At 31.5% G+C, this 16,784-nt stretch overlaps 1 protein-coding gene across 1 annotated transcript in view; it reads right to left on the minus strand.

Moving 5' to 3' along the window:
* LOC106466373 (collagen alpha-1(IX) chain-like) overlaps positions 1-16,784 on the minus strand; it is a gene marked incomplete at its 5' end in the record, with an annotated part of 54,562 nt that overhangs the window by 27,011 nt on the left and 10,767 nt on the right. The window contains 9 exons of the mRNA XM_022394364.1: positions 721-774; positions 1,599-1,652; positions 5,235-5,288; positions 6,598-6,651; positions 7,325-7,369; positions 13,311-13,364; positions 14,015-14,068; positions 15,582-15,638; positions 15,992-16,045. Coding sequence (XP_022250072.1) covers positions 721-774; positions 1,599-1,652; positions 5,235-5,288; positions 6,598-6,651; positions 7,325-7,369; positions 13,311-13,364; positions 14,015-14,068; positions 15,582-15,638; positions 15,992-16,045 — 480 coding nt within the window. The remainder of the gene's footprint in view (positions 1-720; positions 775-1,598; positions 1,653-5,234; positions 5,289-6,597; positions 6,652-7,324; positions 7,370-13,310; positions 13,365-14,014; positions 14,069-15,581; positions 15,639-15,991; positions 16,046-16,784) is intronic.

A 16,784-nucleotide genomic window follows, 5' to 3' on the forward strand; every position in this document is an offset into this window, starting at 1 on the left:
AATTTTTTTCCCCATACAATTTAGTAGTGCAAGTAGGATTTTCCCATTAAGAAACTTAGCAGTGATGGTGTTGCTGTCTACTTTCTGAACCTCTCCAGTATATAACTATGTAGTGACAATTTAAAAAAAAACACACACACTCAAACCACAACTAACGTAAACAGGACATTGAAGTTATACAATGGAAATAAAAAAATAAAATTAGAATGCTTCCGTATACAAACTATAACGATGAAAGCTAAAAAACTTGATACTCTCTAAGATCAATTAAGTGGTATCATTGTTTTTAGAAAAAAATAAATATTCTTAATTTTTATGAAACCAACATTCACAAAGTTACATTTACTATATTCTTAACTATAAAAAACTTAACCCATCAAATGAGGTACTTGCTACATAGTTAGGCTACATTAAACAGATATTTAAAATTACTCATCAAAAAACAAATAACTAACTTTTTATAAAAGTAAAGACTTAATTTCCACTTATATAAATTAAATATCTTGTAATGTTTATACTTATTTTGGAGAAACTACCCTTTAATCACTAAATACACTTTTTATCTCAAAGTGTTTTTTCTTTATTAAAGATCAAATTTAGGCTTATTGTTTTCACACTACAGATACACTTATATTTCTTAGAATAAAACAATAAAAATATAGAATTAGTTTCTAAATAAAACTTTGATCAACTATACAAGATAACTATGTTTTCATCCACCTCTCCATCAACCATAATAATTTCCCCTGCTTCTCCTTGTTCACCTTGATTGCCCTAAAAAGATGACAAAATATTTATAATTTGTAACAAACTCAACTTATGTTTGTTAAGAGAACATTAGAGCCTTATATAATTGCTAAAATATGTTTCATCTTGTTTTGTTTTAAAGAAAAACATGTAATTGAGAAATATAAATACGTGCCAACTCAGAGAGACTTTGAAAGAAGTCTTTAGAATTTTAGTAGAGAAAGTTGGTTTAATCTTCCCAGAGTTCAACACTATAGGCCTATCAAAGAATGACACTATAGGCCTATCAAAGAATGACACTATAAGCCAATTAAAAGAATGATGAGGTTGAGATTTCTACATGAGATGATTGATGTTAGGAATGAATGTTAATATAAAACAGTGTTTATATAAATAATGTATGTAGTTTTCTTAGTTTGGTATATTCAGTGACAAAATGCTGTTACATTTGATTTCATTGTACATTAGCTGGTTCTTTTGCCTGTTCATTTCGATGAATATGCTACTTTAAAGGTTTATATAACTTTAAATATTAAATTTTCCAAATGATAAAGTTTCAGTATCACTTCAAATACTCAAGAGCAATAAATGTGGTTTTATCTTTCACTTTCAAAATTAGAACACACATGAATAAAAAACTGGCAACTTGTTGTCATAAACTGATATGGTAGCTACTATGAACTATTATTATTATTTAATACTTAATATATTAAATATCTATCTCAATGACACACAAACAATAAACAAGTGGAAAAAAAAAGACAGATTTTTAAAATATAATTGAAATTCTAATCATGATTTTGATTATTCTAACTTTTTGAGTATTTTTTATTAAATTTGCATACAATTACCTTTTCTCCTTTCATCCCAGGTATTCCATGATAACCATCTTTCCCTGTTAAACCCTGTTACGTGTAAATATTAGTACATTAGTAATGAATTACATTAAACTTGCATGAATAGGGATCTGAAACTTGGTTACTTTAAACTTAAAAAACATATATATATATGAAAATTATTTCTATATTTTGGTACAAAAATGAAAAATATAAAACTTGAAATTCATTTACGCATTGTGAAAAAACACAAAACACTTCAATTCTTGATATTCCAAAGTACAATAAATAATGGTATATAAAATTTCTAACCAAATGAAAATATTAAATTATGACTCAGTTTGTTCAGCCATAATTACCAAACGAATTTATTTTATTTACATCCCAGCATTATAATAATAATCCCTGTAGACTCCCACTGGAGCATAGGGCCCCAAAAACACCTCGCCGACAGAAGTTATTGTTGCAGTAATTTTTTTACCATGTTGGTTCTTAAGGGGCGGAGTTGCTAGCCCTGTGCGCAACTCTCCTCCTTTCTCATCCTGGACTTGGGACCAGGCAATGGTAGTGGCATCCCTGCCGGGGAACGAACCCGGTACCTTTGGATTAGAAATCCAACGCACTATCCACTGCGATTAGGGACACACATCCCAGAATTATAAACTGTTAATTATCTACTTGTAATAAAACTGTATGGTCATATATTTATTGCTTTTTCTATAAAGAGAAACCATTGATTAATTTCTTATGAACCCAGTGACATAATACATTGAAAATATGCTCCAACAGGAGAAAGGCTATGTTTTGTACAGCACCAATTGTTATAAATTAAACTTTTGTAATAATATAGATACAAAGGACATTATTTGCCATTGTACATTATTTTCTGCATAAAAAACAAACAAATATGAACTTTAAAATTGAAGTTTCTGTAGTGAACTAATCTAACACATATAACATTGCAGCTTTGTCACTGTAATTAACTCACTGAACCAGCATGTTGAATGTGATCTACGATTTTTATTATTGTAGTTCACATGCCATACAAACTAACAAACAGATGTCATCTCGTTTCTTTTGAACTGAAATTTACTACTGAAGTAGGATCACATGTAAACTTAGGTCTTTAGAATGACTCTACATGCTGAGCTACTACACCTGAATGTGATTTTACATTTTTATAATCATAGATTACACAATTAACTAACACGATCAACCATTTATCTATGTAGGGCCAGACTGTATAGTATTGAAAAATTTCGGGCCCATAATTTATTCCTTAAATAAATTACTGGAATGGGAATTTTCTAATACATTTTATTTATGTGTTAAACTTTTTTTTGTGGATAAACATTCACATTTTTCTTACACCGAAAATGTATTTCCAATATGTACTTACCTTTCCTCACACAAAGCTATCTTGATCTTCTTTCTTTTAAAACATTTTACACTCAGCGTACCAGTCTATATACCCCACAAATTTCACACCACTTTTGAACATTTATATAGCAAGTGACCACCCTCCACCAATAGTACTGCACCACCTACATTGACACAGCTATCTCTGTCTGATGTTCCCACTCAATATTCACTTTCAAGCATTGGCAGGATCTAATATGAATAACACCAGCAGTGGGGAGGAAGGGTGGAAAATGTGTGAGTACCTATCAGAAATACATTTTCAGTGTAAGAAAATGTTAACTTCCAATACAGTCTTACCTCCTCTCACACAAAGGTAAAATCCCACACTGAAAAGGTGGAGGGGCTAGTGTAGGTGCTGAACAGTGAAACAAAATGGAAAGCAACTGCTTAGAAATAACTGGTGTGCTTAGAGACGAAACCAAAGCACACATATGGGGCACTGCACTACTTCTGGAACAGGTATGCTCTTCGCCCTGTAAGAAGGAAATAAACCTGACACGGGTGGAAAAAAAAATAGATGTAATCAAGCTTAATTCATTCTGAGAGGTGCAATCCATAGTAAAAAATGGTGCAAGATGAAATCATTGCACAAATCAGACTGGAAAACAGCTGGCTCCAGTAGGTGAAGAGCTGTTCTATGAAACAAAAACTTGAAGCAAACTCGATACCTACATGAGGAGGAACAGCGAGTCAAGGGACAGTTTGCTGAAATATAACGATGGAGAAGAACAACTAGCCGTGGCTATGTATCTATCCAACCTCAACTAGACAGATGAGGTTCCACAATCTGTCCTTAGCATTAGCAGGTTGAGAATCACCCAGATAAAAACAAAATTACAGTAACATATATATTGTGGCCAGGGCATGTGATATATACACACCAATTGCAACCATAATAAACAGATTGTCATACATCAAGCAACCAGAATTAAGACGAGAAAGTTAGCATTCAGCCAAAACCAGACAAACTCCCAAAATCACCATAAGAGCAAGAAGTACAATAAACCAAACCTGGCATTATAAGATAATGTCATTGCCTCAACTCAACTGTAAGAACTTGTATAAGAGTATAAATTGTAACACACCCAACCGTAAAGGCAGGGAAGACATACTCAACTGTAGGAGTAGAGAAGGAAACCTCCTGCAACCTGAATTAATGAGAAGGGGGCCTCTATTGCACTCAACTGTGGGAAGAGGTTGGTGTCATCCTGAACCCAGTATTATGAGGAGGATCCCGTGTAGGTTAGTCCTGCTCCAACTGATAATTGGTCCACCTAGGAATAAGTATCCAGGGGAAAGGGAAGGAGGGAACCTAGCTTTGCCCTCTTCTTACTGAGTGAATAAATGTGTGGTTGTATTGTAAGCTAAAAATTTCCACTTCACACTCAGAAGGAAGCCTCTTTGGTTCACCACCCCAGTGACTGGGAACTGGTAAGGATTCTTATGTTCCACTTGGAAGCATTGTCTACCGTAATGGGAATTTCTGTTGTCGATACATTAAATTGCAAAGTCATTCTAAGTTAACGTATAATTTGGTAACAATAAACAAATGCAAAAAAATAATTTGAAACAATTGAATGCAAACACAGTCAAGGAAAACTGTTGAAAAAGGTATTGAAATGTTAACAAAGTACAATCGTAAATGGTAGTCACATGCAAAAAAAAATCATGTCTAAATTATGCTGTGCCAATCGAGAAAGTGAAGATTGAGCAGGAACATCAGAGATAGCTAGCTGCATCAATATAGGTGGTACAATACTATTAGTGGAGGGTGGTCATATGCTATATACATGTTCAAAAGTGGTACAAAACTTGTGGGATAAATAGTCTGGTGCGCTGTGCGTAAAAATGTTTTAGCAATGCTTAGGTGGCAGAAAGAAGATCAAGATAGCTTTGCATGAATGGAGGTAAGACAATATTGGAATTGAAAGGTAACATATAATAATGATTATGTGGGCTGGATAAACTTGATTGTGAATTGAAGGTCACTAATTGGGGTACTCTAAAGCTAACATACCACATGTAAGAAATGTTACTACTATTATACTTTAGATACTTTGCTCTTATAACAGATAAAATTACACAATTACAATCCCAGTTTATACGCAGGCATGGAACAATCTAGTCACATGATAAAACGTTTATTATTATCTTTTTTTATGTTTAGTATTATGTGCACCGAGTGTTATTTTTTAGTTTCATTATGTAACAATATTAATAATAGCTTACAGGTTTTCCTTGAAGTCCTTTTTGTCCAACTTCTCCTAATAAGCCATGGGTCCCCTCATGTTGGAATAAATTAAATATATACTTAGTACAGGATACAAAACCATATATTCCAGTAGACTAATGTAGTATTGAAAAGCATTTTTTTACATTTTTCTTTTTAGATCACAAGGCACAGGTATGAATATACGGCATTTACAATTATCCTTTCTATGCATTAGTATATTGTTCATCAAGTTGAAGACATTAAAAAAGGAATTTTTAAATTAAACTTAACAAACAGAAGAACACCTTAAATAGAGATCATAACATACAGAATGTAATGAAATATCATAGCAACATTCTGATTTTTTTTTAAATTATAACATAAAACTTGTAACAGTCATAAACTTCAGTTTAGCTTGCTGGAATCACATCAGTGACTAAGACATTCGTCAGCCTATGTACAAAATCATGAAGAAAACATAAGGAAGTCTATCCACAGTAAAACTGTAACTCATAAAACAGGCAAATATGAAATCTAAAATATAATAATGTATATAATTATGATTTCTTTAAAAAAATTAAATAAAATTGAGTTGATCCTAAAACTGTCAAGCATCAATTACTGAATTTTTTTTTTGTGTGAAATTAAAATAATGTGTTAGTTTGATATTCTCGTACTTTCTTCAGTTTTTAATTTGGGATATTATTGGGATGTTCTAAGTATATTAAGTGCAGTGATAGTTCTGTGATTCATTTGTAAACAGTAACTGAAATATATTATATTGCATAAATAAACTAACCAATATTCTGAATACATCAGTTACAGTAACCAGTTTGCACTGTTTTGGGTAATCAAATTATAAAACTTGAGTCTAACATTGAGTCAAATAAAGTAAGCTAACTGTGCTGAATACCGTAGTCATCTTATATACAAGTATATTTGCACAAAATTGTTATTAAGCTAAACTGAAAAAGATTGAATTTTCTTTATGATATTCAATAATTATAACATTAAAACTCACATACATTTCACAAACATGTCGTTTATTACAACCATTGTTTTGCCAGTAAAGACATCATCAGGTACCTTCACTAGTGAAACCGTGGTCATAGTAAATGTAATACTTGTGCAACATACAATTGTCTTTGTTCTCCTCAATTCTGTAATTATGGAATTTCACCAAGTACCAACAGTCTCAGGTCTTGATTATATAAAATTAAAGCTATTAATGCTTTCAGGAATAATGAATATCAATTAAATGAAAGTTTCATATCTGAATAACTTGGATTATAAGTAATGGGAATAATAAGTTACTTTTCTAAGTTTATAACTGACCTAAAATTAATAATACAGTTCACCTGAAAAAAATAAGAGTCATACCCTTTTTCCTTGTGCTCCTTGTCTTCCTGTTTGACCCCGCTTTCCTCTTTTTCCCTAATTTTAAACAGTGTTCACAATTAAATAAAAACACATTTGAATTAAAACTTTTTGCCAAAAGTCTTTTAGATAGGGTTGGATAGAAGCTTTCTAGGTGGTAATTACAATTATTTCATTTGACAACAAACTATAAAGAGTAACTATCATGTTTCCAAATTTTTTTTCACCAGTAGTAATACTTCAAGTTCAATATCACAGTTTTGACCATTTCTTTGAAAGTTAAGTAGGAAAGAGATATTTTGGTCTCATAGTGTTTTTTAAATTGACAAGTATCACACAAAAACATCTATCTAGGTTTATAATTAAACCTAAATTCATATTTTAATAAACATAACTGAAACATAATGAGATGTAATCATGTATGAATTTCTCATCCCGTCCTCTTCCATCTGAATAATTTGTGAGAGAGAGAACAACACATCTTTCTTCCATATTCAAGTCTAAAATAACTTAATGTGAGAGAGTTTGTAAATTTTCCAACTGTTAGGCTTAAAATGAATAATTGATTAGTAAAGCAACATTAATTATGGACAATACTCTGTGAAACTAATAAATGATTCAGATAAAATAATTACTTCCTTGCTTTAGTTTTATTTTAGTGCTTTTAACAAACTGTATAATATATGTGAAAATAAATAAACAAAACAAATAGGCCAAATTTAGACCTTACTCTAAATCCTTTTCTTCCATGGCCACCTTTCTCTCCTTTACTACCCTGAAAACAAAATATAGATAAAAAACTGTTTGAAGATTATTGAAACAATTCACACAGTTTATACAACAGTATAACTGAAACACCAAACTTTTAATTAATACATAATAACTTTTATGCCCACAGAAAAGCAGTAAAGTATCTGAAAATTTCAATTTTTATAACAAACTTTCAAGCAACATATAAGGAAGATGGAATTTTGGAAAAATAATTTGATTATTATTCAATTTAATCTTGAATAAGACAAAATGCAATTACATTTTCACAATAAAGTACTTTATAAACTAATGTACTTCTACTAGAAACTCTTATCAAATCGTAATACTTATTTCCAGCCATATGCCATATTATGAATTAGGTCATATAAAAATATAAATATGTACAATTTAATTAAAGCATGAACATTAATATAAAGTATGCTGTCAGGTTTTTATTCATGAATGGGCAGGATTCTTTAGAGTAGGTGTCTGTAACTTGTTGGTGATAAATTTCAACAATAAACAAACAGCACACAGTCCACTTGTTTTACAATAATATATCAAAACAAGTCAAATATATACAGAAATGTTCATTACATATTAATTAATTGCCACAGTTGTATCCACAGCTTTAATAATCATCTCTTTTCATCAAAGTCCAGGCAGGCTGGTTCAGTTACTTTAGAAAATTAATGACAAGACGAATTATTCTCCTCTGCTCTGTTGTTACAATATAATCAATGATAATTTCATTTATTTTACACAGTTGGTTACCACAGTTGTATCCAGAGCTTTAAATGATTGTCTCTTTTCATCAAAAGTCTATACAGGTTTGTTCAATTACTTTAGAACACAACTGACAAGATGAATGATTCCTCTCTACTCTGTTATTGCAATACAAGCTGTGATACTTCTCTTTCGAAACTGCCAATATATGCTTTTGATATCTAAACTCACAATCATGAAATCTAGATCTACCTATCTATCTTACTATGTCTTCCTTTGTTTAACTTGAACTACATTTTGGACAAGTATTTATAAATAGCCTGACTCAGGCATAGACCTTTCCATACACTATATACACTGAGATATTATGGCGTAATAATACTCGAGAAAAATTTAAAAATTCTAGTAGCATGATGCAATAATACAACAAGTGCCAATTCACAAGAATTGAACTAAACATGTATGATTCGAATAATTATGTAAACAAACATAGGATAAACTATTGCTTGTAGAAATAACTAAACTTAGCACTTGAGCTACACTTAAATTAAAACAGTTGTGTATATCTAACACATGCATTGTACTTAAACTTTATAATGATAGCTTGAGTCATTAACACTACAAATAATGATCAATACATGCATCATATGATGGACAAGGTTTATACCCTACCAAGATATATAACACAAACAGATCTAGTTAAATATAATATCTAAAAGAGAAAAAACAGATACATAAATAAAATCTTCAACTTCTCAACATCAGAGTGAAAAGGTTATGTAGAATTACTGAACTTTCTTTAGCAGCAAATCCATCCCAAACAATGTAAAATTCCATATTTTAGATTTCAAATTAACTTTCACATGTGATAATTGCTTAAACATGTGTATACACAGTTTCAATCAATGTTTTTCTCACTAATAAATGACAGAGGAACTGAAAAATTCCAAAACATTTTTAGTATATTCAAAACTGAAGTTATAAAATCCAGTGTATGAATAGATTTATACTATATTACACAAATTCACATAAATTTTATACTCTCACAACCATAGGCATGGAGGGGATGATTAGGGGGTTCACCTACCATGCAAGTTAGGAAAATCATATTTCTTTGAAAAAAACATTGTCAGGAAAAAATTTTTAAATACTGTGTTTTTGCCAATTTCTATACATTAATATGTTTGCAAAAAAAGTGTTCCTAGATGTTATTCTCATTTCTTCCAACTAAAATACAACTGACTTTTTAAACTTGTATCAGAATCTGCTTAGGAGATGTTGTTTTCTGTGAGAAAATTACAACGAAACAGCCCCCCCCCCCCCAAATTTCACTTGCTATGGCTATGCTCACTACCTCTATATAATCATGAATTATCCATATATTAAGAAATAATAAAGGATAGAACTTTAAGTAATATGAAAATAATTTCTGATCAATAACTATTTTAAAATCAGTCTTACATCACTTGTGGGAAAGGTTTTGTAATGTTTCATAAAAGATGTTTTACAAAGTCATTTAACAAAGTTTAGAATTTTATTGGATAGTCAACATTGTTTCATGAAGGGAAAGTCTTTTGACATTCTTTGAAAAGATTACTGCTCATGTGGATGAGGGTAAGGGTGTAGCTTTGGTGTATCTGGATTTTCAGAAAGCATTTGACAAGATGCCACATAAAAGGTTTATAAAAAATTCTCTCTATGGTTATGGGGTATAAGTTAGCTAATTGTATAGAAGTGTGGCTGGATGGAAGAAAGCAGAGGGTTGTTACAAATGAAGTTCAGTCAAACTGGATTAATGTCACAAGTGGTGTACCTCAGAGCTCAGTCTTTGGACCTTTGCTGAGTGGTCACAAGTAAATAGACACCTATTTTTTTGTCATTTAACTGATTTATGCTAAACTAATTTGTGTTCACAGAGCACTATATAAATGAAAATAGTCCACACACTAATTATCTTGTGCTACAACATGCCTAGAACTCAAGGTTCTCTCGAATTGTCAGATTTTGTTAGAGGAAGGATAGTTGGTCAAGCAGATGGTGGAATTAGTCAGCGGCAAATTTCGCAGAATTAGGGAATCCTGCTTTCGACAGTCAACAGAATCATTGTTCAGTTCAGGAAACATGGCAAGGAAACAACTGAGCAGTGTCCGGGTCGTACTGGTCCATCAGAGAGGACAAAAAGGGCTGTCAAGAGGAGCATCGAAATGGATCCCAGAATAACGACTGCAGAAGTGGCCAAAGTTGGTGGGATGAGCCTGAAATCTGTTCAACGGATTCTCCACAGATTGGGTTATCGTTACAGAGCAGCTAGACGGAAGCCCTTATTAAGACCTGCCAACATAGTCAGACGAAAGAAGTGGGCAAGTGATATGATGACCAAGCCTCTGGACTTTTGGAAGACCGTATTGTTCTCACACGAATCAAGATTCGCTCAATTTTCGGACAGTGGAAGGATATGGGTCTGGAGAATGCCTCACTAAGAGTTTTGGCTCAACAGCCAATGGTGAAGCATGGTGTTTCAGCGTGATAGTTTGGGGAGCTGTTTGGGTTGGTGGGAGATCGAGCTTAGTGGAGTGCATTTTGAGAAATACGTCGAAATATTGGAGGAAGGACTCTTACCACTTTATTCCTCGGGTTTTGTGGACAAGAACACAACATTGTTCGAGGAAGATGGAGCACCGTGCTAGAAACACCCAAAAGTGGCAGGAAGAAAATGGTATCCAGAAGTTGCCCTGGCCGAGCTAATCTCCTGACATGAACCCCATCGAAAACCTCTGGGCCATACTCGACTGGCAAGTCAAGAAACAACCAAAAAAACCAACTTCGAAAAGCGATCTTCTCTAAGTTTTGAAGCAAGAGTGGGCGAAAATCCCACAATCTAAAATTGACTAGATGAATCTCACGATGCCCCAAAGGATCAACGAACTCCATGAAGCTAAAGGAAGATCTACAAGATATTAATTGAATTAAAAATATATCAATTCATGTGAATATGACTGAAAAATTTCATTTTTTCTGAAAAGGTGGTGTCTATTTACTTGTGACCACGCTGTGTAAATTACTTAAATTTGCTGATGATATTAAGGTCTTGGGAGTTGCTAGCTGTGAAGAGAATGCTGCTGATTTAGAAAAGGATTTAGAGAGTTGGGCAAATAAATAGCAAATGGGTTTTAATTATAATAAATGCAAAATAAAGCATGTGGGTTATCATGATTTGAATTATAAGTATAATTTGGATGGGAATAACCTGAACAGTGTTATGAAAAAAAGGGATCTTGGTGTAATAGTTGATCAGTCTCTAAAGCCATCCAAACAATGTGCTGTTACTAGTGGTAGGGCAAATAGGATTTTAATTGTATTTACAGAAATGTTGAATACAAGTCTAAAGAGGTTATAATTTCATTGTATAGGTCACTGGTTAGGTAACATTTGGAATACTGTGTTCAGTGTTGGGCTCCTTACCTTAGGAAAAGTACTGAATTGTTGGAAAGGGTTCAGAGAAAGATTACTAGAATGGTAATTGTGTTTTGGCACTTGTGTATAAAGTTAAAATCATAAATAATATTCAATGTCAAAATTAGTACACAATTAAAAAAATTTTCTTTAGGCCTATCTATGGCCTTCAAAAAGTTGACGACTCTACATGTTTCGACGTTGCAACGTCATCCTCAGGATTGAATTACAAGACAATGCTAAAGTATTTATAACTTTTTAGTAGGTCATGTGACCTGTACGCTATTTTACATAAATTAACGCTAAACCATTCAGAGGAGATCAATCCACATTCTTGAAGAAATATTTGCCATACCTTCATCTCTATTTAATACTACATGATTTTTTTTATGTTTTATTATTTCTAAGGATTCACAAATATTATTAGCTCTTATACTTTTTGGTTGAGGTAATATTACAGTTTTTTCCCATAATATTGTTTGTTGTGTTTCCTGTACATGTTCTGCTATGGATGAATTTTCAGTTTTTTTTATTTTTTACATATCCTTATGCTCATTTAAACGGTATTTTAAATTACGTTTTGTCTGACCAATGTAAATACTTCTATTTTATATATTCCAGTTTTTCAGTTAACTGTATTTCGTCTTTCGTAGTACCTAACATTTGATTCATTTTATTTATCGGTTTAAATATCTGTTGTTTTTTAAACACTTTAAATAAACTAGTAGTTAAACCTGGAACATATTGTTACGTCTCCGTTCGTTAGTTGATTTTCCATAACTTTGTTCCCACGAAACTTTAGCGACACAAGTCCTTTCTTAATAAAACTGGTTTATTCTTTCCAAATATAACTTTACTGATACACATATTTTCAACAGTCGCTCTATAACAAACGCTATAACAACGAACTTCAACAATACTTTCTGACTGCAGTTCAATTACTCACTACCTACACACACTATTATCCCCGTCACGTTGTGAGCGTCTTATATATATACCAGACTAACATATATCTAGTAAATGCTAGGGCATTCACGAAGGATCAGGATATTTCTAGAAACGTGGCATGACACTTGTCACGTGACCTCGTTGACGCAACAATATGGTAAAATTAAGCCTTCCTTTCTAATAGTTTTGAAGGCCATAGATAGGCCTAAATAAAATGTTTTTAATTGTGTACCAATTTTAATGTTGAATATTATTTATGATTTTACTAGAATGGTGCCTGGGATGGAGGGGTTGTCACATAAGGAGAGGTTGAAATCTCTCAAAATTGTTTTCTCTTGAAAAAAGAAGAGTTAGGGGGAATCTAATTGGGGTGTTTAAGATTGTTAAGAGAATTGATAGTGTTGATGCATCATCTTTTTTTTTTTTAACAGGTGACACAGATATAAATTTTGGCAGGGTAGGAGTCATTTTCAGCTAAGACAGTTTTACTTTTCTAACAGGTGGTTGGCCTTTGAAATGGGTTGCCTTCAGATATTGTAGAAGCAGTAAATTTAAGTGAGTTTAAGAAAAAGCTTGATAAGTATATGAATGAAAAGGTCTGGCTTTAAGATTTATTTATTTTAATTTTGTTTAGAGGACAGAACAGCTGAGATGTTGTCCCAAAAAGTTATGTTATGTTAAACAAGGAACTAATACTTCTAAAGCATAACCATAAACTAGATACAACTGCAGGAAAGTTATATGAGTTTTATGAGCAATAATTCAAACAAACATTGATCTAATTCTTTTTCTTTTTCATTAAGCTAGAAATAATTAAAGATGCTAAACTAAAATCCAACCTTAATTCCCTTTGACCCTGGAAATCCAAATACTCCCAGATTTCCCTTTTCTCCCTGAAACAAAAGTAGAATTGCAATGAAGAAAATACTTCAAGAAGTATAAACTAAACGTATTTCTAAACAAATCTATTCATTTTACTCACGGAATGACATGCTATTTCAGATCCTAGATCAGCACATGTGCATGATTCAAAGAAAATTCTTATGTACAGTATATATATAGTAACTCTTACCCTAGTAGCCATATATAAAGATTAAATAAGGTTTAAAAAACAAATTGGGGATTTTCTAAGATTGGAAAAATCAATGCCTAACAATGAATTAGCCAAATACTTTTCTAAACCTAACTGAATTAACTAACATTCCAAAGAATTCAAAATTAATTCAAAGTTTTTATTTTTATTCATAATTTTATAAGTGAATATCTGTGCACCAATTAAGTGAGAGAAAATGGAGCACTATATAGTGGCCAGGATTGATAATAAAACAAAATAAAAATTATCCTATGAATACCTTTTGTTCTTCTGCAAAGAGTGTCACATCCTATTAAGTATAATTATATTTTGTTTTACAGCTTAGATATTCAGCAAAATAAAATATAATAACTTTTTCCTTTAATGAAAACAAATAAAGTCTTAAAAGCATCTAAAATTTTATACAATAAAATCTATTGGCACTTCAGTTAAAAATACTCAAAAATATACCGGCAATCCAGGTAGGCCTTGTTTTCCAGGATCACCTTTTGAACCTGTTGGTCCCTAAAAATTTTTTCAAAATTACTGAGAACCATGTAACAATAGAGTATATTTACATATAGATATTACATATTAAATGTTTTCAAATTATCATATTTTAAATTCTACTTGTTTTATTTAATAAACTTTGCATGATTCTTTCTTATGGGTTTACAAAACTTGTGGAAAAGCAAATATCAAAAGTGTAAATTGTCAAAATTCTAAATTTTCATATGTGATGTTAAAGGCTGCAAGTAACAAAAATATAAAAAAATTGTAGGTATAACAGTTGCAGATGAACTTATTTACACCATTAAACCTCTTAAAAAAGCACACCCATAGTAAATTTGTATTTAGAAAATAGTTATCCCCACAGGAGCCAAATGCTTACCCACTAACTGTGAAAGTGGAGACATGTAAGTATTACTCTCAAACACCAGCCAGTTTAGCACAGGCAATATTCATCAAAGAAACATGTCACAAAATGAACAGCAAAAAACTCTGCTACCAAATTATCAAAACCATCAAACTACTATTCATTGATTAGTATTATTTTTCTCAACTACAACATGTATGTAGTCATTTTCAAATACTACATCTGCTCTCAATTTCTCCTCATCTGTTTAGATAAGTTTCCAAATAAGCTTCAGAAGTAACATTTATTTTCAACTACTTTACATAATCAGTTTATCTTAAGCCCACAGATAAACAGCAACACCTTCTATACAAAAGTTACAAACTACTCAGTTGCCTAAAAATATCAATAAAGAACATTCATGAACTGTGTTATACAATCATTGAAAACTTACTAGAAAAAGAGAATAAATTCACTTGATCTATAAAATAATATAAATTATAAATAAGTCTCAACATAATCAACAAAAACATGAAGTTCTTAATATTGATAATTGCATACAAATATTAAAGTGAAGTATAATTACATATAAATTTACTTTATTAACAAAGTCTTTAATAATGTGGTGTAAAAATAACAACAAGGCTTAACTACAATTGAGATGTATCAGAAGTCACCTATCAGCCCTTCTCAAAACAAAAGTACAAAAACTATGAAATATTTATATATCTGAACAAAGTATTATATTACAACATTCTAGACAAAACAATATATCATACATTTGTGAATTTAATCATATGAATAACATATAATATTAATGATGGAGTTTCCTATGGTTATTCTGGGAGACAATGTTTCAGTTTCTACCTTGAAACCATCTGTAATTCATAAAGAAAGTTAATAATCACTGAGAAAGAAACACCATTCACCTCCTAAACCATGGCAGAGGTCACTCATTGAAAATGACAATTCTGCTATGACTATGTCACTTAAAAAACTTTAGGTTGAATATAAAATACCATTGTAATTGCATAGCCATATATCTTCAGATTTTGCAGTATACTTATTTCTGTGGCAGATTTTTTTTGTGGCACAAAATGACAAATATTTTAAATGTAAATTTTCTCAAAACAATATTTGGTACAATGTTCAGGATTTATCGCTAGAGATATTAAAACTTACAGGGTACAAAAATCCATCTGTCTCTCCTGTTCCTAGTACAATTCCGCCTGGAGGGCCCTCAAAGAAAGCATAAAAATACAGGTAAGAAAATTACCCTCCAGAATGGAACTTTTCTGGAATAAGGATTTTACAAAGGAATTTAAAAATATTTGTTTATACTTCGTTCCATCATTAAAATTGTATATATATATACATTAGTGTTTTTTAAGAGAAACAGTTTAAATTTTAGTTTGATCTATCAGTATCAACTACTCTACTACTTCACGATGCGAATATCAAAGTAACATTCTGTTTTTCAAAGAAACTATAAATCCTCATAAATAAACGTATCTACATGATCATAATATAAAATTTCTTCAATTAGTTCCATGTCTATTACTAATAAAAAAGAAAGAAAAGTTGCAACAAACTGGTAGGCCAGCAGGTCCGGAAGGTCCAGGGAAACCCTTCTCTCCTGATTCTCCCTAAAATTTACAATACGAAATATTTGATTTTTTTAAACTAAAAACAGATTGTTTTAATCAAAAACTATTTTCACTAAAACAAACTGTCCTGAACTTTATCTTTTACCACTAAAAAAAATTCTTTATCATAAGAAACAACTAATGCAGTGTAACTTTCATTAACCTAATAACCCTCGTGTTCACCAAACTAGATATAACGAACGTTAAGATCTAGAATTTAAAAATGGAAATGCTAGTCCCCGAGAAGCTAGCGTGAATAAATCACTTATATCAGAAGAGCTGATGATGTTAATATGATATCTTTGGCTTAATTTAATATTGATATTGTGAAATGTTCAACGTCAGAACTGATAGCTTATATATCAACATCAATATAAATCAAACACCATAAATTTGAAGTATTTTACTCTTCATATGGATAATGGGAAAGTGGGAAAATGTGATTGTAAAACACTACAAGCAGAGAAGTGCAGTTATTGACGAATGATAGTAATTCCTAATTATTGACGATGTACCTCATATATTTTTAATCTGAGGTAAAAATGTCATTTACTACTAATAAAACCTAATGCTGTATGATTAATAATCATAGTACATTTTAACGAGTTCAAGGAAGGATAGTGTTTATAAGTAACTGTCATCTGTTTTTGTGTTATGTTGACTGTCTCTAGCCCGGAGAAGAAAAAGCTATTCATTTCCCCGAAAGGGGGCAAAAGGCCGCCTGGAGGAGTCACCTGTT

Source organism: Limulus polyphemus, unplaced genomic scaffold, assembly GCF_000517525.1.
Source record: "Limulus polyphemus unplaced genomic scaffold, Limulus_polyphemus-2.1.2 Scaffold2240, whole genome shotgun sequence".
NCBI classification, from domain to species: Eukaryota; Metazoa; Arthropoda; class Merostomata; order Xiphosura; family Limulidae; genus Limulus; species Limulus polyphemus.